General features: G+C 40.7%; 1 protein-coding gene across 5 annotated transcripts in view; it reads right to left on the reverse strand.

Moving 5' to 3' along the window:
- Nucleotides 1–27170, reverse strand: part of PEMT (phosphatidylethanolamine N-methyltransferase) — a 179148-nt gene that overhangs the window by 12835 nt on the left and 139143 nt on the right. For all 5 annotated transcript variants that reach the window (XM_036741691.1, XM_036741688.1, XM_036741689.1 and 2 more), the window contains exon 5: nt 12050–12161. In XM_036741691.1, the coding sequence (XP_036597586.1) occupies nt 12050–12161 (112 nt within the window). The remainder of the gene's footprint in view (nt 1–12049; nt 12162–27170) is intronic.

The raw sequence follows: 27170 nt of genomic DNA on the forward strand, positions 1-27170 counted from the left end.
ATATATACTATATAAAGGTTTTTACATATATACATCTACACATACATACTACACAAACATGTATCTACATACACACCTTTTTATGTTTGTGCATTGGCATCTCTCTCTCTCTCTCTCTCTCTCACACACACACACACACACACACACACACACACACACACACACACAGAGTAGGTACAAGGTAACCTAAAAGAGGAAGGTCCTACCAGCTAAGAGGAGTGGGAAAAGAAAGGCCTTTTGCAGAAGGTGGCTTTTGAGCTGTCTTAAAAGAAGTCGGGGATTCTGAGAGGCAGAGGGAGGGATTGTAAATGTTCCAGGCAGGCATGGGAGATAGTCCATACAATGGCATTGAGAAGGAGTACTGTGTGTGAGGAACAGCAGGCAGGCCAGTATGGCTGGATTGTAGTGACTAGATAGGAGCTATGTGAAAGAATGGAAAGTCATCTAAATGTCAAAAAGAGGAGTTTAAATTTGGTCCTAGAGATAATAGGACACTACTGGAATTTACTGACTCACATGGTCAAACCTACACTTTCACCTATGATGAAACGGAAGCTCACAAGGACACAGTTAGTGACCGGGTGCAGACTGATATGTGGGCCTTCTGGCCTCAATTGTCTTTCTGGAATAGGGGGCTGACCGATGAAAGGCCAGTCCTAAGAGAATGTGCGGGGGACCATGTCGATGCTTAGTGAATCTTAGTGAATCTTTCCACTTTTGCACATGGGCTACAGACTGCTCCATTTGGTGGCAACTCATGCAGATGCTAGGAGAGCCTGCTTTGGGAGTCGGCTTCTGAACGTGTGGAATGTACAGAATGGGGGGCTCTGCCTTTGATGTTTCCATTGAGCCAGAAACGAGTGTGCATAGGCAAGGCACCAATAGGCCAAATCTCTCTTTCCTATTGGTCATGAGGTGTAAGGAAAGACAACTTTCTGAGCTTTGGGGGGCTGGTAAGGGGCTTCTTTCCCTGCTTCTTCTTTTCCTTGGCCCAGCTGTTAGGTAAGCCTGTGTCTGGGATGGGGTCATCTCCTCTTTGTATCCTCTTTGCTCTGGTGAGATGGTCAAAGGTCTGAAGAGCTACCAGAAATCCATGGCATATACTGCTGTGGCCAAGCTGGTGAGATGCCATGTGGTCCCAAAGAGCAACTAGGGATCCAGGCCAGCAGGGAATTGACCTGGCAGCTGAGATGCTGTGTCCTGCAAGCAAGGCAGGGGATTCAAGCACCAGTAAGACCACATTTGGGAGTGAATTTTGAGGGGTAAATGCTTTTATAGCACCAGCTTTAATTCTGAGTTCATTCTCTCTAGGGACTGAGATGATAGAGAACAGAGTATGCTCTGGTTTGAGGAAATGTTTTTATAATTTGGTTCCTGCTATATCTTTGAAGTAAATATTCCCTTGTAAAAGCTAATTGATGTTAATTGGGTTAGATGATATTAGGGAGCTAATCAAGGGTAAGGATACTGAGTAGACACAGGAATGGGGGCTCCACGCCTGGTGGCATTAGAAAACACTATACCTCTCAGCAGTAGCCCAAGAACCAAGACAGAGAGACAGAGAAAGAGGGGAGAGAGAGAGAGAGAGAGAGAGACAGAGAGAGAGAGAGAGACAGAGAAGAGGGGGAGACAGAGAGAAAGACAGACAGACAGGCCTGGAGACCCAGCCAGGCAGTGCAAGTGAGGGTTGGAATAAGAACTCAGAGTTTACATACATTTACACTACTAGGCCCATAGTAGTTACTCAATACAACCACAGTGACTTGACTTCTTGACTGCCAGGTCCTGAAGGGTGTCATACAAGCCACAGAGGCTAGAATATATGCTTCTGCGTTGGCAAAGAATCCTCAATGTCAGGAGTTCTTATATTTTTTCGTGTGTCATAGATCTTTTAGCAGTTTGGTGAAGCTTATGGACACCTTCTCAGAACACTGCATTAACTAAAATCCATAAGATTACAAAGGAAACCAATCATACAGAGGTAAAGCTATCAAAATGTTTTTTCAAAACATGTTCAGAGACTCAAGGTTAAGAACTCTATGTTTTCCTCTGGCTGGGAGAATGCATCAGTTTTCAGCGGCTCTAACTAGGGAACACCAAGAGACTTTCCCCTGCATCTCACCTTCCTCCCTGTCCCCAGGGCACTTATGTCTAAATCAATGCAGCAGAAGCTGGGATTAGCAAATACCTGAGAACTGGGCTGCCACAGGCAGGAGTCAGACAAGGGCTCCTGGGTACAAAGTGTGGCTGTGGTAGTGTGGGGGGATAATCTCCAAGCCTTCTCACTGCTCCTAGAAACATCTAATCTTTATCCCAGACCATTACTGCCCCCAAAGTATCAAGCAGGAGCCCAAGGGAAGAATTGGACATAATAAATAATCAGAAGGAGGAGGAGAAGATAAGGGGGGAAAAGGGCCCCTGTTAGTGAACATACTAGCTAATCATTCCTTGATAAGACATACCAAACAAACACATACTCTTAATAGCTAGTATTCATATCGCACTTTAAGGCTGACAAAGCACTAGACACATTAACTCATTTGATCCTCAACCATTTGAGGCAGGTGTTCCTATTATCTGGCAGATTCCATAGCTGCTAGTTCAGGTGTTTATTTCATGGCACACAAAGTACACACACCTCTATGATAAGTTGTTGGAAGGGTGAGAACGCTATCATCAGGGTTGTGGTACTGGTTCTGTTATTAACAGTACCAACATAAATTATGCAAGGAACTGTATGACCACAAGGCCACCTATGCAAATTTAGCACCTAATGGCTAGCTAACTGAACAAGCCTTGGTGGATAAAATTATTTGTCAGGGACTGACAAATGACAAATCCTCATACTCCCAAATATAGCCCTCCAAATATCCTTGAGAATTCAACCAATGGTGAAAATGGTATGCCATCACAGGCTAAAGTGTCACCTGCCACTGCCTGGACACAACAGTGACAGACATTATGCTACCAACTACTCAATCCCTGAGCTGGGGGTGGGGAGGAGGAGGGGGGAAGGGACAAAAAGCTCTCACACCACTGGGTCTTGGAAGAAGAGCAGCATGAGGCACACACTGTCCCTGTCATCTGCTTTGCTCCTTTAGTTATACCAAGCTTACTGAAGATAAGCTTTCATGCCAATCAATACTTTATTCAAATAAAAAAAGCAGCATCTTGATCCACCTGCACAAATGTCCATAGAACATTTAGTATACAAGAATTAAAGAGCAGGTGAGTTGTCCCAGGACCATTTTTGCTTGGACTCCATTGATTAAAGATGATGATTTTTCTATAATCACAGTAAGAACTGACATTTACATAGCACTATGTGTGTGTGTGTGTACATATACACACTGTCATTTGAAGGTAGGTACTATCATCATCCTCATGTTACAGATAAGGAGGCTGACTTAGGCAAGCATATCCTCTACTCACTGGGACTCCTTTTTCTTTCTTCTCTAGGGAAAGAGAGGGTTGCAGCTGATGATTTCATCTTGAAGGTCCTTTCTAGCGCTGACATTGTGGCTCTACAACTCTATGAATTGGTTACTGATCAGGACATCTAATTGGGGGTGGGGGAGTCGGGGGACTCAGATGTACAATTCCATTGATAGAGGAAATTCCCTGTATCAAAGTAGAACAGCAGCAGTGCCTGGAGAGTTCTCTTGAGCGCTGAGAGTGTAAGCCAATCCAGGTCTTTCTGATGCCAACCCTGGCCCACTGTTCGTCTAATCAGTATGAATCAAAACAGCTCTTTTTGAAAACAATACTCCCCCCGCCACCCCGAACCTTCCCCTCTAATTTCTGGAGATTTTTTTCTAGTTTAGTTGATATAAGTGGGGCTGGGTAATGAAATCTTCCAGTTCCCATTTTCAAGGCCTTTACAGATGACATAGGGGGTAGAGTATTGGATTGGAAGTCAGGAGACCTGATATTAAATTATTTTCCTTTGACCAAGTCATATCCCCTTCAGTTTTTTCCTCTGTAAAATGAGGAAGTTAGATAAGAAAAATTGATGAAATGCTTTCTGGAGCTAACATTTTATGATGCTGTGGGTACTTGGAGCTAGAAGAGAAGTATGTGGGGACAGATGGATTCTTAGCAAAGTTTGTAGAAATTTCCATCCCCAAACCTGTCACTACCTGGTATCACATACTCCCTGTGGTTATTGTTGAGGGGCACAGACAAAAGAGAAGAGCAGTGTATCCTGGGACACTTGCCGTCCAATATGAGAAAGAGAAACAAAAAGGCTAAAGCAAGTAAATGGCCAGAGACCAAATCCTGGTGGATCATGGTGGAGAATCAAATCAACCCGATGCTACTCTCTACGTGAGCATCATGACCCAATTACCATCCAGCGGGACTTCCAGGCCCCATTTAGGTGCTTGTGTATGCCTTATGCAAGGATGTACTTAGTTTAGGAGAAAGCTTATGATGAAGGCCTTAGTTCAAAACTGGAACATGCCATTGGGCCTGCTGGCCTTCGCTTGGGGTTATTTCATGTGACACCTTATCAGTCCTCCGATGGAATTTTCCTAGAATGCTTTTTTCAGGGTTCTTACCATGGGACCAGCTTCTATAGGGGAAACTGCCTCCTGACAAGGACCTCTCAAAACTTTAGGAATCAAGCCCCTGGGCACTGAAGACATCCATGTTAAGCAGAACTCTGACTGATAGTATTTGGTATCATATGGAAGTTCTAATATACCATTATTATTATGAATTTCAGTGTCCATTGGCCAGTAGATCATTGGATCATAGATTAAGAGCTGGAAGGCCATTTACTCCAACCCCCTCATTTTACAGATGAGGACACCAAGACCTACAGAGGCTGAGTGACTTAGCAAGGTCACACAGAGGAAGGATTTGAACTCAGGTCCTCTGATTCCAAAGTCAGTGCTCCTTCCATTGAACCATACTAGTATTCAAAGCCTCCTTAATACCCTAATCTAGTAAGCTTCCTCTTAGGGGAAAACCAGTGACATGAATGCATATGAGATTTCCCTATGCACTATTGGTGGTAATGATAGTGGCAGTGGATATCTATTCTTGAATATTCCATGCAGCCTAAAGATCTGGTGCCTAAAAGATTCACTGGCCTCTGGGTGGGGAGTGAACTGTTGTACTCTCCTCATCTGTGTCTCTTGGAGCTCTATGCTTTAAGTTCTGATATCTTGGCTAAATAAGAATGCGGAGTTTAGGGACTCAGTACTTCTTTGTGATTCCTCCTCCCCTACCCTAAAATTGCCATTGCACGTTTGGCTCTGCCCTGGTTACAGGAGAGGGCAGGGAAAGAAGTTCTTCATCATCCATCTAAGCAGAATGGCCCACATGCCCAGCTGAGTGCAAATTGAAACGAAAATCCTACTGTCTCCTCATTCAAAGTATTTTTTCATGGATGTGACTTACTTTTGACTTCCAAGGCTAATGAAAAGGAACAGCTCCTTCGTGACAAACGCTGAGGAGTCATAGCCACATCTGCTTCCTGTTTCTAGAAATAGCCACCGTCATACTGTTTCCCCAATTTATTTCTATAGTTACCTTCTGATCCTCAGGCTGGAATACGCTGGTTCTTACAGGTTAACAGTTAATGGGCTAATGGTTTTGGATCAATTGAGGGAGGGAGGTCTCTAGACTGCCAGCTTCAAAGTCAATAGGCTGTAACCAGTGGGAGTTCCCAATACCTGCTCAGTTTTGGCACTGGGTACCACAAATTCTATACTGGAGCTGGTACACAATTTTTAAATTTCTCACAGACTCCCTTCTAGGTCAGTGATGAGGAAAGGGCCAAGAGAATATCCTCCATGTCTGCCCAGTATGGTGGCCTTGTCAGGTTTGTTAATTATAAAACAAAACCTGGAGGGTCAAGGGGAGTTCTAACAGGATTTTGCATGTCATCTGGGGAGAGTTTGGGTAGGTGACCAAGCCATTCAACTGAACAAATATTTACAAAATCCTCACTATGTTCAGAGCACTGTATTAGGTGTTGGGAGACAGGGGAGGGTTACAAGGAAAAATAAGACATTGTCCCTGGATTCACAGCTCCTAATAACGTGAGGACCTGTTCATGTGTGGTGGGGAGCTGATTATCTTTTTGAGACAATGGATGCTCTGATGTCAGTAGAAATATGGCCATCCCTTTGCCCTACTTCTTACCTTCCCCTCCCCTCACTATGCTGTACACAGGTACATCTCAGAAAATAGAGAGGAGGCTGCTTATAAATAAGATTCTTTTCTATAATAACAATAATAATTTCTTACAATTGCACAACACTACATTCTTTCTTTCTTTCACTCAAAGAATCTTAGAAGGAGCTTTACAGGTCATCTGGTCTGACCTTTCATCCAAAGAGGAATTCCTTCTATAGCAAACCTGGCAGATGCTCACTTGCAGACTATTTTGTTGTTGTTTTCGTTTTAAACGGGAATTATCAAAATCTCCCCCTCGTGACTCAAATCCACGTCTCCCAGTTCAAAGACCTTAATAGTCCAAATCTCTTCTTTGGGCTGGGAGTGAATGTTTGTCCCTCTGACCTATAAATTCCGGAACGTCATTCAGTTCTCAAACCTCTATTGCAAGATTTCTTCATCATATTTCCTTTCTATTTCCAGGCTAAATAGGCCTTTTTCTTTGTCTTTCTTCATAGGAAAACACCCAACTCTTTGATCACTTCTATTCCCTCTCTCTACTTCCTTGAAGGAAAATGCCCAAAACTGCATGGAATTTTCTGTGATAAGTATCTCATAGCTTGGTACCCTTCTTGGTAGACTTTTCTTTCTTAATCCACGTCTTTGCACAAATTGTTGCATCCCCTTCTAGCCCGAGCTACTCAGAAGCCCTAGTTTCTTTCTATGAGGCCTTTCCTGACTTCCCTTCCACGTTCCACCTCCACCCCCCACTCAGGCTCTGAGACCCTCCTGCCAAAATTACCTTGTATTTATTTTGTATACCTTATATGTGTAAATGTTGTCCCCCTAGTTCTTTGATGATGGGGACTGTTTTTGTATCACCAGTGCCTAATGGGAACTTCACAAATATGAGTGACTGATAAAAGCTTTGGGGTTGATACTTTGGGGAACAGCCAGCAGTAACTCCTAAATCCTTTTTCCGTGTCATAACCACCCCTCTCTCCTGAGCAGCATTCAGGATCCTATTGTTTATACTTCAGTGCCCAAAGAAGTATCCATTGGTCCCCATTTCTGATCACTAAGCTACTTCTCTATTAATGACAAAACATTCAATTAAAAAGAAAAAAAAAACCTTTTAAGTTAGCAAAGTCTAAACAAATTAAGTTGAAAGTCTAAATAAATGACATCCTTGTGCTTCCCCTTTGATTACCTGTTTATTTACTTCCTCAAAAGGTTGAGGAAAAAGGTTGGTAAAATTACCTCTGCCCAGATTTGGATGCCATGCAATGACTCTCCTTTCCTGGGGATAAGGGTACAAGTGGTGATTTTTGTCTTGTTTTAAATATGAGAACCAGTAGGTTTTATGGGCAGGAGTTCTAGTGGCATTCACTGGCTTTGTGACCTGTGGCACTGTACTGTGCTCTTTGGGTCTCAATAGCATGGCTTATAAAATGAGGCTAACGAACCCAAGCCTTCTCTTGATTGTAGACAATCACATAATGAACACCTTGGCTTCACCTTTCTTCCAAGAAGCTCAAAATAGCCAAAGAAAGCCTCTCTTTGGCTTGTCTAATAGCAGCTCTAAGTTGGTAGGAAGATTTTTCTTTTTTTAAAGCTTTTATTAAGAGCCTATTACCTGGCAGGCATTGGGCTAGATTTTGGGGATAAAAATACAAGGAATGAAATAATCCCTACAAGTACATACAGAATAAATGTATAAATAAATACAAAGTAGTTAGGGAGCTATACTATATATATATATATATATGGATATACATATATATGAATATATATATGGATATACATATATATGGATATATGTGTATATATGTGTGACATACACACACGTATGTATATGTAGTGGCTGGGAGAATCTGGAAAGGCTTCACATAGAAAGTGATGACTGAGCTATCTTGAAGGAAGAGAGGGATTCTTACAGGCTGAGGTGAGGAGGGAGCGCATCTTAGTAAAGATCTTCATCTTCAGTAAAACCAAAGTTATAAGGCTCCCTGTGGGGCAGTGTAGGGACTTTAGTCTCTTAACCAAAAGTCCTTGATCATTTTTCTTTGTTTTTAAAGGGTCCTGAAAACCAGTGCGACCAGTTGTATATCAGACACACAGATCGATTCAAAGATTGGTTCTGTTCCAATCTGGGGAATAGGCAGAAGGGCGAGAGCTCTGGATTCTTAACCCAGATCGACTGCTGACTAACCATGAGACCTTAAGAAGTCATCTCATTATTCTAGGCCTTGGTTTTCTCATCTGTAAAATGAATGGCCGACCCAGATTTCTGGGGCCCCTTCTAGTTCTAGTGTTGTAATTTTAATATCTATTTTCTGTTTCAAGTGCAATGGGATTGGAGGAAAGAAACAGGTTCTAGACTTGAGATTTCACTGCTACGGGGAACTCTCGCTACCTATGAAGGTCAACAGCTTCTCTGCACATTATAGTATTGGACGGTTGCCTGGAACGACGGCATCCAACTCGGGGGAGGCGGCGCCCACAAAACTTCTCAGTGTGGCCAGAACAAGATTAAAATGTAATTGGGATGGCAGGGATACACTTCTACTTGAATTTGATACCACGGGCCTACAGGCCTTAAGAGGTCAAATGACTCAGGATCTCATAGCCAATAAGTGTCAGAGGCAAGACTTGAACCCAGGTCTTCCTGGCTTCTAAGCTGGCTCACTTATCCACTACACCATGTTGCTTCTGATTGGAGGAAAAGAGAGATAATCTTGAAGTTCTTACATTATTTTGGTCCACTGATTCTAGTTTGAACTAGTTCACTGAATTTCTTGGGAGCAGGAGGAAAAGAAGTAAATTGGAAAAAAACCAAAACAATCCAAAAAACCTTTGGTTCAGTTTGGGGTTTAGTTAAAAATCAACAAAAATAATTTTTGGAGTTCAGCATATTAGCTCACTTCACTCCAAGTTTCTGGCTGACAATTTGCTTCAGTTTAGTTCAATGCCCGAGCGACAGAGGTATTTATCCAAATGGTCTCATTTTCCTTTCTGATGGAGCATGTCAAATAGAAAGATGAGAAGATGGGCTTTTCTGCATCTATCCAAGGGTCACGAGAGTATCAGCCACCTCTAGTTTTATTCCGGCTACATAGGCTGAGGAAACTCAAGACCTCCTGAAAGGAAAGTAAGTGAGGAGAGGACCCTGGCTTTCTGGTACCTTCCACAGGAAATCTGGGACCAAAGCCTGGAAAAATGGTGAAGTCAGTCAAGCTTCCTTTTAGTGACTGCCACCGCTCCTTTCTGCATCCTCCCATCTCAGGGCTTGTATGAAAGTTATGAAAGTTCCAGCACCACTCCATGCTCAGGTCTCTCATGGTACCCCAGTTCCCTTCACTCACTGAGGAAAGTAAGTAATGGCACAATTTGAATTGGGACTCTTAACCAAGGTCCTCAGCTTATACAACACTTTGTGCAGGTTCTCTGTGTCTTAATACAGTCCAGGACAATTCCTCCTCTCTCCCCCACCCCCACTTTCTCTCTGAAGCTACGCAGAGGAAGGGCACCAGGGGCTGAGACAGATGGCCTTCGATGAAGATTTACGAGTAGTCCTGCTTGGTCAGCAACGTAGGGCCTGCATGAAACATTGCCCATCTTTAATGGGCTCCCAGACAGGCCACAATCAATCCTCCCTCCCTCTCCCCCTGCCTCCTAGCCTCCTCCCACCCCTGCTTCCTGACAGTAGCAGCTATGGGTTTCCCTCACCGAACAGTAAATAGGAGTCCTTCTCCTGAGAGTCCCTAAGGCTTACTTAGCAGCTCACCTGGGGATCTGGGTTCCTTAAGCACTCCCTGGCTGACAGAAAGTTATAATCTCCAAGGGCCCCATGAGGATTTTTCCCCATTAACAGTGAAACAAAGCTTTCGGGTTTCTGCAGGAAGGTTTACTTACTCTCACTGGGCCTGGAATAGCTCAGAACACATTTCCCAATAACCATGATTTTCTCTTCTCCACGAATGAATGATATGTAGACCCAGCTTCCAATACATGAAAATATCCTTTCACACAAGCTCCTGGCTTTCTTTGCCTGGAGGCCTCCAGAATCCCTGACGGCTTGGGCTGGAGTCTGTTTTGTTTCTCAGGTCTACCAGCCCCCCCAGTGTTATCAACCTGATGACTGAAATTGTTGCTAATACCTACGCTGCTTTGTTATAGCTGAAATGGTTTTATAAGGGTCATTAGCCATCTCCTAAACATACTCAGGATCTTGTAATTTTAATATCTATTTTCTGTTTCAAGTGCAATGGGATTGGTGGAAAGAGATGGGAAAGAGACTTGAGATTTCATTGCTATAGGGAACTCTCTCTCCCTATGAACGTCACCAGCTTCTCTGCACACTATAGTATTGTACACTTTCCTGGATAGCGCAAAAAGCCCCATAAATAAGTGTACAGAGGCTGCCTATCTGGGGCTGATTTCTAACTGAGCAGTGTCTGAACAAAGGAATCAATCAATTAACATGCATTATTAAGCACCTACTGTCAGCCAGGCAAATGACAGCCCCAGGCATCAGGGGCGATTTGGCCTAAGAGATAGATAGAGTGCTGGATTTGGAGCCAGGAAAACCTGGATTAAGAATCTGCTTCTGGAAGTATTACTAAGCGACATCAACTCTCTGGGCCTCAGTCTCCTTATCTGTAAAATAGAGATAATAATACCGATAGCATATACAAGGTTGCTGTGAGGCTCAAAGGACAGCATATAGGTAATGCACCATACAAATGTCAGCTACCATCAACTGAATCCACACCTGCCCAGCTAAGAGTCAACACCCATCTCCTTGGTTAAGAGAAAAATCAAAAAATCATAGAACATTATGGCTGAAAGAGGCTTGAAGAGATCATCTTGTTCATCTTCTTCATCTTACGGGGGAGGAAAGGGCATCCCAAAGATGTGAAGTGATTTGCCTGCTGTCACTGAGTTGCTTCGAAGCCAGGTGCCTTGACTCACAGTCCTGTCCTCTAGACCGCTCTGACCCTCAAAAGTGATTAAGCAGTCACTGATCTTTTTTTTCCCACTGTGGGAAAAGTGATGGACCTGTCTATAAAAATACCCTCCTTGCCTCTCTACAATAATCCTTAATACCAACACCCTAGGGGGCTTCCCATGTGGGTCAACATGAAATCTGTCGGGGGGACCACTAACCCAGCATTTATCCGGGATTCTCTGTTCTTTTTTTTTTTCTTTTGAGACAATCAGGATTAAGTGATTTGCCCAGGGTCATGAAGCTAGTAAGTGTCTGAGGCCAGATTTGAATTTAGGTCTTCCTGACTTTAGTGCAGGCATTCTGTCTACTGTGCCACCCAGCTGTCCTGGATTTCCTCTTAAAAAGATCAAAATGTCATGCCTGATTTCATGTTTACGGAGCATCTCCCTGTGAAGGCACTCGGCTACATATTATAAGAGAACTAAGAAGCAGGGAAAAGAACAATAGAATGAAAGAAAATGAAACAAACAAACAAAAAACCAAAGTAAAAAAAGCAGGAAAGAACAAGAGATTGGGAATTATAGACTTGAGTTTAGTCCCTTCTCTATCATTACTATGTGACTCTAGGTAAGCCGCTTCTTTTCTCTGGATCTCAATTTGTAACATAACAGGATTAGAATGTGTCCTTAAGGTCTGTTTTAGGTTTCAAATTCTGAATAAGCCATGTTTTCTTCCCTTAAGTCAATCAATCAATCAGCAAGCATTTGCTAAACACCTACTATGTTCTATGAACTATCTTAGGCACAATAATTGATAACAATTAACAACTGGTGATAACAAAAATCTAATTATGGAGATTAGTAATAATATTGACAACAGATAGCATTATTAACAACAGAGTTTGGGATCTTACAGTAAGATGAATGGGATTCATAATTACAAGCAAAAGACTAAATATAGACTTATACTTACATGATTGACCACCCCAGGTAGTTGGCTGTGCTCCCCCAGTACATGGGATTGTCCAAGACATTAAATGGAAACGATGTCACTCTTGCTTCCTTCAGGATTCCGAAGTAATCACCTATGGACAGAAACAGGACCAGGAGAGTCATTCATTCATTCAACAAATACTTATTACGGTCTACCATATGCTTAATAACTTGCTAGCTACAGAGCAAGGACAAGGAGAATTGGGAAATAGAAAGATGTATAAGACATCTGCGATCCAGAAGGAGTTTACAGGATCACCGAGGGACACATGTACAAGTTTAATAATAACAGAGATGGCCCAAAGCAACATATGTCCTCACTGAGCAGTATGAAGTGACACATGGCTTGGGAGGGAGGGAAGATGACTTTACAACATAGTGGATCAATTTTCTCCAGAATTAAAAACATACAACCCCCAAACAATCCAACAGTTCACTTTGAATGATGTAAAAAGAAGACAGGACCATAAATCAGGAGACACAGGTTCTAATTTGGACTATGCAGCCTCAGAAAAGGGTCTCGCATTCACCCCAGCTCCTGAGCCTCAGGGCACCAAAGACACTGCAAAGCCTGAACTTCTAATGACTCAGAGATTGGGAAAGCAGTGTTTTCCCCAAGGGCAGGTTGTTTTTTGGGTGTGCCTCATCCCCTATTGGGAAGAGGCTACAGAGCTGACTCTGAATGTGTCCTGAGAATTCAAAAATCCATCAACTGACTCAGACAGCTGGATGGTACTTTCTGCTTCGAACACCCCCACTCCAGTACTCCAGGATTTGAAGTAATCATCACACCAACTCCATGCTCAGTTACCACAGCTCCTTGGAAAGTAGAATGATCCCTGATCATTCCATCATAGGCAAATTCTGAACTCCTGCTCTTTTTTTATTCCTGCACTTCAGAGTTACCATCTGCTGAGGTGGAAACCTCTTTCTCCTGTTACTTCTCTTTCCTATCAGCCCTATTCACCTCAGCCCCTACTCCTTTCACATTCTGTTGATCCTATGGTTGACCAGATCCACAGTACACTTGTTGAAGAATCTCTTGCCATCACTCTTGTGGTGGTAAGTCCAACCCTAGCTTACCTCCACCACCTGACTTGGCTATTTCTACTTACATACTTCTGAAGCCTGCTGAAGAAAGTCACACAACCAAGCTAAGAGGGTCCACTATAAATGAAACTCAACTGGCTCCTCGCTGCTACATGGAATTCCCTAACTGATTTTCTAAGAGTCCCCACAGAAACCCTTTCCATTTCCTACAGGAATTTATTCCATTCACCATTTGGACTCCACTTCCCACCTTTATTCTCTCCTTATCCAATGGCTCCTTCTATATGGTGTCCCTCATCTTTAAAAACTTGAGCCTGCATTCCCCTCAAGCAATTCCGTTACTGTGGTGGTAAATGTCCTTTCTGCTGCAGATGATACTGTTAGTCACCTTCTCCTTCTGTGTCCTTTCTCCTTGCTGGGATTTAGTGACACTTCACTTTTCTGGATCTCTTCCTATCTGTCTGATGGCTCCTTCTCATTTTCTTTGCTGGATCATCATCTGTATCACACCTCCTAAATACTATTGCTCTGTAAGGCTCTGTCCTGGGCTTCTCCCCTCTTTTCTTTCTAAAGGTTCCTCATCCACTCCCATGGCTTCTCTATGCAGATGACTCATAGACTTATAGATCCAACTCCAGTCTCTCCCACATCGCCAATTGCCTAGTGACATTTCAAACTGGATCTCCAATGTTGAGAGACATCTCAAACTCAACATGTCCAAAACAGAACTTACTCATCTTTTCTTGCAAACCCACTCCTCTCTCAAATTCTCCTGTTTCTGAGGAAGGCACCACCAGTCAGCCACACATGTTCACAATCTCAGCATAAACCTCTCTTTCTCATTCTCCCTTGACCCACAAATTTATTCAATTGCCAAGTCTTGTTTATTCTACCTCCACTCCATCTCTTGCACCTATCCCTTTCTCTCCACTCACAGTGCCACCATCTTAGTGTGAGGTGAAGCCTCAGGTTTAATTGGTATTTCTCTTATTATTAGTATTTCAGGGACATTCTTTAATATAGTTGATAGCATTTATTCTTTTGAAAAATGCCTGTTCATATCCTTTAATTTCTTATGTATTGGCAAATGTGGCTCTTATTCTTATAGATTTGTATCAATACCCAATATATCTTGAATATTAGGCTTTTATCAGAGATATTTCCTGCAATGATTTTTTCCAACTTACTGCTTCTTTTCTAATTCTAGCTGCACTGATCTTGTTTGTGCAAAAATACTTCAACTTTATGTTTATTTAGTTTATTTCCTAGGTTCACCTCTACCCGTTGTTTAGTTTAAAATTCCCCCCTCAGCTGTACTTCTGCAAGGTACATCCTGCCACTAAACAGTCTTTCTAAGAAAAAAGATGGCCTTTTTTTTAATAGTTGGGGTTTTTTTTGAGCCAACAGTGAATTTTAAAATGTTACTGTTTAAGTTTTATGATTTTTCTAGATGAAAACTGAACTGGCGACACACATACATGGCTGTTTTGTTTTTTAATAAATGGATTTTGGGGGAAGTTACATTGTATGAAGTCATTTTCTCTTTGAAGTTAAATATAATAAGACTGTTGAAGGGCCAAGATAATGTACTGTTCGGACCAGCAGGTGGAGGTTTTTCTGCCCCCACAAGTTCTCCCAAAGCACAGAGAAAATAAACTTTGCCAGAGCTCTTAACCTCACAGTGAAAGCCTGGCAATGTTTAGACTACCAACAGGGTTGAATGATTGTGGACTCTGTGTGTGCGCGTGCATGTGTGTGTGTGTGTGTGTGTGCATGTGTGTGCGCGCAGGTGAGAAAATCTTTTCATTACCATTCAGATTCACTGAGGACATGCATACGCCCAGTCAGAAAGGGTTATAACCTCCTTCCTCTCCTCTAAACTCTCAGGATTTCCCTTTGTCCTTCTCTGTCAGCTTCTGGGGACAGGTACTTGGCCTTCAGCTGTTCTGCTCCTTATTACCTGAAAGAAGACCTCAGAATTCCTTTGTAGAAAAGGAGTCCATTGGCAGAATGTCATATAGACGTACTGTTAGATGCTGTCGGCGCACTGAATCTGATGCTTTTGCTTAATTGCTTTGTTGCAAAGTAAGTTTCAATCTAGATATTTACAGAAATAACTGTGATATATAATCAAAAGGCATCAATAAACCTTATTTTTAAAAATGAATTAGATTCCACTGATGCATTGTGTTTTATTTGCATTTGCAGAATTGAGGTCTGTCTTTCTGGAAACAATTTGGTAAAATTAATATTCAAAGTCCATAATCTGTTTAGGATTATCCAATCTATAGACATCTGCTTTGTTTTTAATTTTTTGCTATTACAAAAAGTGCCGCTATTTATAAATATTCTTGTGCCTATGGGACTTTTCTATCTTTGGCCTCCTTGGGGTATATACTTAGCAGCGGGATTTATGGGTCAAAGGATATGGAAACTTTAGTCCCTTTTTTCACACAATTCCAAATTGCTCTGCAAAATGACTACCAATTCCCAGCTCTATCAATACTACAGCAGTGTGCCTGTCTTTCCACAACCTTTCCAACCTTGACTATTCCCATGTTTTGTTATATTTGCCAATTTGCCGTGTGAGGTAACACCTTAAAGTTATTTTGATTTAGTCTTATCTTACTATTAATGATTAAGAACGATTGTTTATATGCTTTTTTAATAGTTTGCACTGGGGGATGGCTTTTGTCCTTATGTATTTTTGCTACTTCCCTATATACTTCTGATACCCTTATCAGAGATATGTTATATAAAGATTCCCCCCACTCCCCGCCCCCATCACTACTAAATTTCACTTTATTAGAGAGAGGTCAATCCTCTAATCTGTTAAGATTTTTTGCAACCTAATTTTGTCATCCATGCCTTAGTTATGTATGCGTGCCTTTACCTGAGTCACTGATAAAAATGCTAAACGGTACAGAGCCAAGCATGGATCCCTGTAGTCTTCTGCCACGTAAACGTGGAGCCATTCATGAGAATACTCTCTGACTGGTGATCCAACAAGTTCTGAATATTCTGAGTTCATTGGCTGGCTCATGTATCTCTATATTCTCCACTAGAAAAGTATGATATACTTTATAGAAAGCACTGCTAAAACCAGGGTAAGCTATCATCATCATCTGAGCTTTTTCATATAGTGCTGCAAGGTTTAAAAAAATGCTTTTACAAATATTATCTCACCTTGTTCTCATAACAAGCCTGGGTGTGTGTGTGTGTGTATGTGTGCACGCGTGTGTGCATGCTATCACCGTTCCCATTTTACAGATCAGGAAACTGAGATGGACAATTGTTAAGTGATCTGTCCAGGGTCACAGAGCTAGTTAAGACTGGATTTGAACTCAGGTCTTCCTTGATTGTAGGTCCAACTATCTACTGTGCCACCTGCCTAGACAGACCTGTACTTTCAAAATTCCCTTCATCTACCAGTTGATCGCTGCCTCTTGCCAACTCATTTGTCCCAGAACACACCATCGCTTGCCCTGTCATTAGGATCCTGATGATCCCTGGGTCAAAGCACCACCAGATGTTGCTTGTACCTGTTAAAGGCCAGGCTTCTGGAAGTTCTGAGGAACCAGCGATGCCTGCAATGAGGCCGAGCAAATGAGGAAGACTTTGAGGGCCTTGGCCAAGGACAGATCTTGAAAACTTTTAATCACCTCCCTTCATCAGCAGATCCCCTCGAATCCTCTGCTATGCTGCCTGGACTTATTCCCCAATGGCTAACATACTTCCACCTCCCTGTACCCTCCCTATCCTAATGATACTGAACTCCTGACTGCCAATGAACAAATACTCATCCTCAACCCCAGCTGTATACTCCCTCACTCCCATCCACCTGAACCTTATAGCCGTCTCTACTCTGGATTTGTCTGTACCTCCCACTGGGCTATACAAAACACTAATTCTATAATGTTCTATAATTAATTTGAGACCTCTTCATCTGATCATGTGACTCACCAAACTCAACCAACTTAAGCGGCTTCATATTGCCTTTAGGATAGGATATAAACTCCTATGTTTAGTTTTAAATGCCTTATACGATTTGGCCCCAAATTCTTTTTCCATTTTCCACTGGACATTACTACCTTTCCTACCTCCTCTGCAATCCAGCCAAACTGGCCTTAGTCAGGATGCATATACTAGGTTTGCAAAGAGTTTTACAAATATTATCTCGTTTGATGTTCACAATAACCCTGAGAAGGATGGCCATCAATTGGGGGCTGGCTGAACAAGTTGGGGTACATGATTGTGATGGAATACTATGGGAAATGATGAAAAAAAAAAAAAGAAATGATGAGCAGGATGCTTTTAGAGAAACCTGGAAAAACTTGCATGACTGAAGCAAAGTGAAGTGAGCAGAACCAGGAGAACACTGTACACAGTAACAGCAATATCGCATAAGGATCAATTGTGAATGAGTTAGCTCTTTTAAGCAATACAATGACCCAAGACAATTCCAAAGGACTCCTGATGAAAAATGCTATCCACCTCCAAAGAAAGAACTGATGGTGTCTGAAAACAGACTGAAGCATGCTATTTTTCACTTCTTTGGTTTTTTTATTTGTTTTCATTTTTATTTATTTGTATTATTTATTATAAAATATATTTATTTTTATTTTGTTTTTATTTTATTTTCTTCTGAGTTTTCTTTCATAACATGACTAAAATAGAAATGTTTTGCATGATTACACATGTGTAACTTATATGAAACTGCTTAGTGTCTCAGGAAGCAGGGAAGGGAGGGAGGGAGTGAGAGAGAGAATTTAGAACTCAAAATTTTTTAAAAAACATTAAAAATTTTTACATGTAACTGGGAAAAATGTTATTAAAAATAATAACCCTGGGAAGTAGGTGCTAGTCACATCCTCATTTTACAGATGAGGAAACTGAGGAACAGAATTTAATTGACTTACCCAAGGTCCCAGAGCAAGTAAAGTATCTGAGGCTGAATTTGAACTCAGGTCTTGCTAACATCAAGGCCAGCTCTCTATCTATAGTACCACCTAGCCGCCTCACCTATATTTAAGTTAGGCCTACTATTCACATACCGTATAACATGTCTGCAACCTTTAAATAATATATTTTTTCAATATTTTATTTTCCAATTACATATAAAAAATTTTAATATCAGTTTAAAAATTTTTTTTAGTTCCAGATTCTCTCCTTTGTTCCTTCTTCCCCTCCCCCCTCAATGAGAAGCCAAGCAATTTGATGTAAGTTATACATGAGCAGTCATGCAAAACACAATTTTAATAGATTTCTGAAGGCAATCCTAAGGTACAACATAGCTAAAACCAGTTATTTCACCAGAAGGCCATATCATCTACAATCTGCACACCTTAATTACAATATTTAAACATTTGACGTTCGAAGATCATTCACACTATAAAATGTGGTGCGATATTCTTTACTCAGGACTGTTACACAATAGCCAGAACGAAATGTCTTTGAATAATTGAAAAACATTATTTTTAATCAAAGACCTATTATTTATGTTTACCATATGGAAAATTAGGGAATTTAAGGTGGAAATGCCTACTTTTATTTTAATTGAGTGCACTGGCTTTAGCTCTTGGCTTTGGATAGGCTGAGGTACACTGATTTACCAAGAGGATTTTGAATACTAGGAGTAACTTATTTTATTCAAAATACACTCCAAGTTAAAGGCATACAAAATCAGTAAGCAGGTGATTCCCATTATTTAATAAATTCATGATGCTAGAATAAATTTTAAGAAAAATCCTTCTAAGATACTGAGAAGTGGAAACAACTACCTTTGTTTTAAAAAAAAAAAAAATTGGACTCAATGAAACATCAAGCTTAATCAAATCCTTCAAAAGAAAAACAAAAGTCTAATAATTTAGTTGTACCTGGAATTATGATCAAAAGACTGAAAATAATAATATTCATTTAAACACAATCTTACTTAATCTACACAATTCCTTTATGAGGACTGATGCACGAATTTCTTTTTGCATTAATTTTATTTTTATGTCTAAGTTTTCTCTTTTTCCCCACTTCCTCTTCCATCCATTGAGAAGGCAAGAATTGTGATAGCCATTAGACATATAAAACCACGTAAAATATTTCCACGTGAGCCATGTTCAATCCTCCCTCTCAAAAAAATGGCAAGGAAAATAAAGGGAAAAAAATATGCTTCAATCTGTATTCTGAGACCATCATGAACAAAAATTTTAAAGAGCCACTCGTGATTCAAGCTGTCTGATTGATGAAACCAATTTAAATAGGAGAGAGTTACAGTACATGTAAAATAAGAGAAAATCTCATTGCAAGAGACATTTTTTTTTTTGGTAAAAAATAAAGCAGGAGATAATTATTATTCACTGGTAGCTTTTTTTGCCATATCTTATCAAATCTCTTTTTTCACCTTTCTTAAGGCCAGGAAACATCATTTTTGTTTCAGGGATATTCTTCTTGGGATTTTCCAAGTATTCCATCAGTACAGCCAGCCTCTGTACAGATGATGCTTTTGTTTCTGTTGGCATCTGGATAAAAGAATCCTGAAGCTAGGACAGAGTCCACTTAGATTAAATCCAGTCCTGTGCCTGAGTCTCTTTTCAACTGTGTGGTGCTGTGCACACTTCTAAACAAAAATCTTCTTGCCCCCTAAACACTGCCATTGTGAATTTGGCTCTGCCCCCTAATCTTACTTGCTGAACCCCATCCTGTGTCTTACTTCCTCTGACTCAGAGCACTTGGAAAAAGAATATCTTGGATCAATTTGACCTGCTGTTCTTCCTTTCATGCAAATAAAAATGAATTATGCTCACTGTTATGCAAATGAAGTAAAGGGGAACTTTTGAGTTTCAAGAAGAATTTGGACTTTCAAGACTTTAGGAACTGATTAACCCTTTGCTCAAAATGGGTCTGCTATACGAATGCAAGAAAATGACGTGGAATTGTGTTTTGAACGTCATCTCTACATGCTAGTAAAAGAGAGTTCATTTTGTGGGAAGTGTCACCTCACAAAGAAACTCATTCTGCTTGGAATGCAGAATGAGAAGCTGCCATGAAATGTACTTAGTGTTAACAACTGGGAGCCAAGGAAAAGTTCCAGGGGGAAAACAGCCACAGGGCTCCTAACTGCTATCTGCTGGTAGGGAGCAGCAGGGGGGCTCACTTGCTTTTTTGATGATAGAGAATTATTATGGAGCCAGGAACGCCCAAGACACCAACCCAAAAGAAGAGAATGACTCTCTAACATCTACAAGCAAAATCTCAAAGAAAAACACTGCTTGGCCACAAAGATAACTAAACTTAATGGACTTCTTAAGTTTTTTCCATTCACGACCCCTTCAGCGTTTCTTAAGCTTGAGACCCATAGTTTAAGAAGCACTGGACTAAATGAAATAAGAATTTTCAAATGATACTATACATGAAAGAAGAGCTCTAGAGTGAGGAAGTGGAAAAAATGAGAACTCTATAGAGAACAGACTTGGAAGGAGAATTAACAGCTGAGTACAAGAGATATAAAAACTTACCCAATGAACAAACCCTCTGAAAATCAGAATGGATCAAATAAAAGTTAATTACTCCATGAAATAGAAAATATTGAAATAATCAAAAGACTGGGGAAAAAAGAGAAAAGGGGATATCAGATCTCATATTAAAAAGTGCCTAGAAAGCAACAACCCAAAAATGAGATTTATTACCATTTTTCAAAAAAATCCTGCATTAAAACTTTCCAAACCTATTAGAACTAGAAAGTAAAGTGAAAATAGAAACCTCAAAATGAAAATTCCCAGGAATGGCATAGTCATAATCCAGAACTTCCTAGTCAAATTAAAAAAAAATACTGTAAGCAGCCAGAAAGAAAGATTTCAAGTACTGAGAAGCCACAGTCAAGATCATACAAGATTTGGCAGCTACCACTCTAAAGAGAAGAGTGTTTGGAAAGTGATATTCCAGAAGGCAAAAGATAAAAGCTTGCTACCAAGAAGAACTCACCTATTGAGTACAACGTATAGAGGAAAAAAACAGACCTTTAATGAAATAGAGGATTTTCAAACACTCCTAAGAAGAAAACTGAATAGAAACTTTGAAATGCAAAAACAGGAGTCAAGAGAAAAATAAAAATTCACTTTAGCAATTGGAAAGGGAATATACAAGGATGAAATGTTTACTGTTTAATAAGGGAAAGAAGAATCAATTGTCTAATTGACACAAAGCACCTGGAAGGAATAACTTTGATATGTGATGATCTTAAAAGCAGAAAGAAAAGGGAAAGGAAAAGAGAGCTAAAGGGAGAGAAATTGAGGCTGTGTGGAAAGTATCTCATATATATTCTGGGAGTGCAAGTAGAAGAGTATATAAATGAGGAAGGGGTAAGGAAAGTAATTGTCATCTGAATTTCACTTTCATTGGAACTGGTCAAAGGAATATAGAAAATACACACATATATGTAAATACAAAGAATTTATGGAAGAAATACATTTAAATCAATAGAGAAACAAGAGGCAACTGGGAGAAGGGGAGAAAGAGAAGATTCAGGGAGGGACTAGTCATAAACAAAATGAACTTCATCCTCAAAGGGTAGATTGTGAAGGGGGTAGATTAAAACAAAAGAAAGGGTAAGAAGGTATGATTGGGATCTGTTCAAGGGGGGAGAAGAGAGGGGACAGAGAGTACAAATAGCATCAAGCATAGATCACTAATGCTGAATACCTTCCTCTCTCACCACCATCTTCTACTTCCACCTACCTAAAGTGGGTGAAGCAAAGAGAGGAAAAAGTATACGAGAATATCATGGAAGGAAATACAAAATTAAGGATCACAACTGTGAATGGAATGAACTCACCTATAAAAAGGAAGTAGATAGCAAAATATATGAGAAGGCAGAATCCAACAATATCTAGCTTTCAAGAAACACACTTCAGGGGAAGCCTAAACGGTGGTGGAGCAGGAAGAAGTACAGTTGATCTCTACCCCACGATTTTTCTACTCAGAAACAGAAAATACACCAGACTGAGTCCTGATTGGGAAACCTCAAATTAAAAAAAAAATCAAAGTGAGTCATTTTTCTAATGCAGGTTGGTACAGAGAGACAGACAGAGAGGTCATGGACACCAGGAGCAGAGTCTCATCAGGAAGCGCCATTCAAAGCATTCCAGTACAAGGAGAGATAGTACACTAGGACAAGAAGATGTCCCAGAGCCAGTAAAAAAGGGATTGTGTAGGAGTAGATGCCAATTGGCATCTCTGCCACTACCCAGTGCTAAGTCATAGCTCAAGGTAGAATGAAGAGGGGACTTCTGTCTAGGGGTGATGTTCCAGGGTGAAGAGTGGTCCCAGGCTGTAGGCTGCACATTGAACAAGAGTCAAAATCTGAGGCAAGCAGCAGGTATGTGTGGGAGTTTAGTAGGGTCTCAGTTCTAGCTTCTAGCACAGTCTGAAGCCTGCATCAGAAAAACCAGGGCAGGAATCTTAGATGAAAAGAGAGATTCTGAATATAGTTAGTCTTTCACAACATGACTATTATGGAAGTGTTTTGCATAACAACACATGTATAACCTATATTGAATTGCTTGGGCAAGGGTGGGGGGCAGAATTTGGAACTCAGAGCTCTAAAAACAAATGCTAAAAACTGTCTTTACATGCAACTGGGAAATAAGATATACAGGTAATGGGGTATAGAAATCTATCTTGCCCTACAAGAAAGTAAGGGGAAATGAGATGGGGGTTGGTGAGTAGTGGGGTGATAGAAGGGAGGGAAGACTGGGGAACAGTCAATCAGAATATATTTCATCTTGGGGTGGGGGGAGAGGAGAGATGGGGAGAAAATTTTTAACTCAAAATCTTGTGAAAATGAATGTTGAAAACTACAAATAAATAAATTAATCTTAAAAAAAGAGAAAAGAGAGATTCTGATTCTGTCATTCTGAACCAGTAGAGCTTTCTACCTGGCTGATAATGGTTAAATCCAGTAGCAATCTACTGGAACTCCAAGTAGGGGAAAGCCCATAGGTGTGTGGTTCACATCAAACCCAGGCCAGGAACTTGCAGAGCTTAGAGCCGGAGGGCAGCTATCAGTCTTCGCTCTTGATCAGAACAATTTAGGAGCACTGCGAGTCTGTGGGTCCCCAGCCTGAGCTATCCATGAGATCCTGGAATAATCCAATACTCAAAACTCCCAAGAACGCAGCAGCAGGACCCTAGAGGGCACAAACTCAGCCAAGACATTCCTTTCTGGAAGTGTAAAGAGACCTGCCTTTATATAAAGTCACAAGTCAAGAAGAAAGCTGAACAGTGAGCAAATGAAAAAAGAATCCCATCACAAAAAGCTATTATGGTGACAGGGACCTCAAGACACAAACTCAAAAGAGAATGGTTACAAAATATTTATAAGCAAAGTCTCATGGAAAAATACAGTTTGTGAGTAAGTTCACCCAAATCTCTTGGAAGAGATGAAGTGAGAGTTTTTAAAAGCTTAAAAATGTTTTTCTAAGTGAGAGGGAGATAGAGCCATGATGGCAGAGTAGGAAGAAGTACAGTACAGTCCTCCCACCAAACAAATCTAGAAAATGCACCAGACTTGATCCTGATGGAAAAATCCAAGAAAAAGTCATGAGTCATTTTTCCAGGCCAGGTTGGCATAGAGAGATAGACAGAAAAGTCTATGGATGCTGGGGGTGGGATCTTGTCTGAAGCAAGCTACACACAGAGCACTATGGAGCCCAGGGAGACTGTTTAACACAGCAAGAGGAAGTTCCAGATCATCCAGAGCATCACAGGGTGTGGGAACAGGTGCCAAATTGCAGCTTTGTCATCCACTGCCTAGTTTCATGTCACAGATCCAAGGTGAACTGTGCAAGGGAATCTGCCGCCAGAGGTGGTGTTCTAGAGTAGGGAATATTCCAGGGTAAAGAGCAGCCACAGGCCCTGGGCTGAGAGGAACAAGTTCAGAAGCAAAGAGTAGTAGTATGGCACTGACCCTAGGAACAGAAGAGAGTCTATAGATGAATCTGAAGCCTAAAGAGGAACAACCAGGGAAGGAATCCCAGAACAAAGGGGGAGCCTGCAGTTCTGTCACTCAGACCCAGCAGAGCTTCTCAGATGGTTGATATTGGCTGGGTCCAGCAGCAGCCTAACCATCAGATCCAATAGTAGGTTAGGAATTTGCAGAGCTCAGAACAAGGGGGCAATAAGAAGACTTTACTCTGGATTGGATCACTTTGGGAGTACTGAAAGTTTATAGGTCCCTGGCCTGATCTGGTACTGAAAGCTATAATAACACAATATCCAGTATCCCAAGAGAGCAGCAGCAGGACTAGCAGGACCTTTCCTTCAGAAGTGTGAAGAGACCAGTTGTAAAGTTTGGAGTTAGGATGTAGGCTAGAAGAATGAGCAAACAAACAAAAAAAAGAATCCTACCAGAAAAAGCTATTATGGCAATAGGTATGCTCAAAACACAATGGCAGAAGAAGATAGTGATTCCAAAACATCTGTACACAAAGCCCCAAAGAAAAACACAGCTTGGGCATACATTCAATTAGAATTACTGCAAGAGATGAAGCATGAGTTAAAAAATGTTTTTATAGAGAGAAGGAGAGTGCTAGAGGTAAAAATTAGAAAAGAAATGAGAACTTTGGAAGAAGGAATGGGAAAAAGAATTAATAGCATGGTACAAGAGGCACAAAACCTTGACCAATCAACAAATTCCCTAAAAATTAAAACGAACCAAACAAAAGTTAAAGACTTAATGAAACAACAAGAAATATTAAATCAAAGTCAAAAGACTAAAGAAAAATGAAGAAAATATGTATCATAACAAAACAATTGACCTGGAAAATAGATTGAGGAGAAAAAAAAATTAAGAATCATTGGATTACCTGAGAGTCACGACTAAAAGAGCCCATTCATCATATTTCCAGAAATCACAAAAGAAAACTGCCCAGATTTCTTAGAAGGCCAAATGGAAACCGAAAGAATCCATCATTCACCTCCTGAAGGAAACACCAAAATGAAAACTTCCAGAAACAATTTAGCCAAAATCTAGAGTTTCCAGGTTAAAGAAAAAAAACTGCAAGCAGCCAGAAAGAGAGAGAGAGAGAGAGAGAGAGAGAGAAACAAAGAATTCAAATACTAAAGACTCATAATGGATAACATATGATTTAGAAGCCACCATTATAAGGGATATAGAACATAGTATTTCAGAAGGCAGAGGATATAGGCGTATAACTAAGAATAACTTACACAGCAAAACTGAGTATAATACTACTGAGGGGGGAATAGACCATTAATGAAACAGAGGACTTCAAAGCATTCCTGATGAAAGGACCAGAACTGTGTAGAAACTCTCAAATTCAAACACAGGAGTAAAGAGAAACATAAAAAGGTAAACCGGAGCAAGAATCATAAGAAATCATTAAGAAATAATCATAAAGAACTAAACAAGGATAAACTTTTTATGTTCTATTATGGGGAGAGGATACATAGGTCTCCTCTAAACCTTATCAGCATAGGTGCCAGAGAAGGAGTCTAATTAGACAGAGGGTCTGGGTTTTGATGATCTTAAAAGAAGAATGGAAAGGGGGGGAAGGGGAGAAGAGGAGTACATTGGGGAGTGGAGGAAGGGAAAAGAAGGATGGGGAAAATTATCTCAAATAATTAGGGTATATAAATAGTATACACAAACAAAGTGGAAGGAGTGGGGGGAGTGGGAGGCACGAGCATTACTCTTATTTGAACTGGTCAAAGAAGGGAAGGATATATACAATTGGGTACAGAAATACATCACTCAACAGGGAAATATGAAGAAAATGGGAAGAAGGGAAAGGGGGAATTAAATAAGAATGCCACCATAAAGAGGGAAGAAGGGCAACATCCCTAACACAATGTCTGAAGTTAGGAAGTAGGCTGGAAGAATGAGTAACCAAAAAGAGAATGCCGCCATAAAAAGTGACAGATACGCTTAAAACACAATCCCAGAAGAAGGGAGTGACTACAAAACATTTACAAGCAAACTTCCCATTAAGGAAGAATATACAAAAATATTTATAGAAACTTTTTGTGGCGGCAAAGAACTGGAAATTGAGGGGACTTCCACTAATTGGAAAATGGCTGAGCAAATTATGGTATATGAATGGGATAGAATAGTATTTGCTACAATAAATGAAGAAGGGGATGGTTTTGGAGAAACCTGGGAAGATTTGTACGAACTGATACAGAGTGAAGCTATCACAACAATGTAAAGAAAAACAATTTCAAAAGATTTAAGAATTCTCAATCAATAATAACCAGCCATAATTCCTGAGTACTGATGATGAAGTATATGCTGCTTAGCTTCCTGACATGGCCAACGTGGGAACCTGTTTGGCTTGGCTATGCATACATTACAAGTTTTTTTTTTCTTTTTAGTAGGAGAGGAGGTGGGAGGAGGGGCTAGCAATAGAAATTCCACCCCATGCCCCCACATCCTTCGAATGAGACGACAACAGAAAAAAGGCCATTGGAAATAACAGACGAGCAGGACGGCTTTGATAAATTTACTATATAAATAAAAAGGAAAGCTAGCTCTATATAAAAGAGATTCTTAGTTTTATGTATAATCTCCGGTTCAACAATGTATATGGAAATATGCACTGTATTTGGTGCTTTTTAAATTTAAAAATGGGGAAAAAAAAACCCCATCAACATATACATCATTTCTCACTTTTGCCAAGAGGTGGGAGGCCTAATTCACCATTCCTGTAGTGATGATACAGAGTCAAAGTTATACCTGCGGCTGCATTTATTAAGGAATACTGTATGATCCTAACATAGGCTAGGGATAGGAACAGGGACTGAACCTATGATGTCATTGGTCTGGGTAATCCCCATTGAATTTCAGTCTATCAGTGGAGGCCAACACCTTCCAAGCAGTGAGAAGTTAAAGGGATTGCCCAGGGTCACACATCCAGTATGCGTCGTGATGGCACTTGCACCTAAGGTTTATCTGACTCTAAGCCTGGCTCTGTATCTACCATTTTTGGGGGACATTATTCCAGGATTTCAGGGCTAGCTCAGGCCGAGAACCCACAAGCTTT

The sequence above is a fragment of the Trichosurus vulpecula genome, chromosome 1 (assembly GCF_011100635.1).
Source record: "Trichosurus vulpecula isolate mTriVul1 chromosome 1, mTriVul1.pri, whole genome shotgun sequence".
NCBI lineage: Eukaryota > Metazoa > Chordata > Mammalia > Diprotodontia > Phalangeridae > Trichosurus > Trichosurus vulpecula.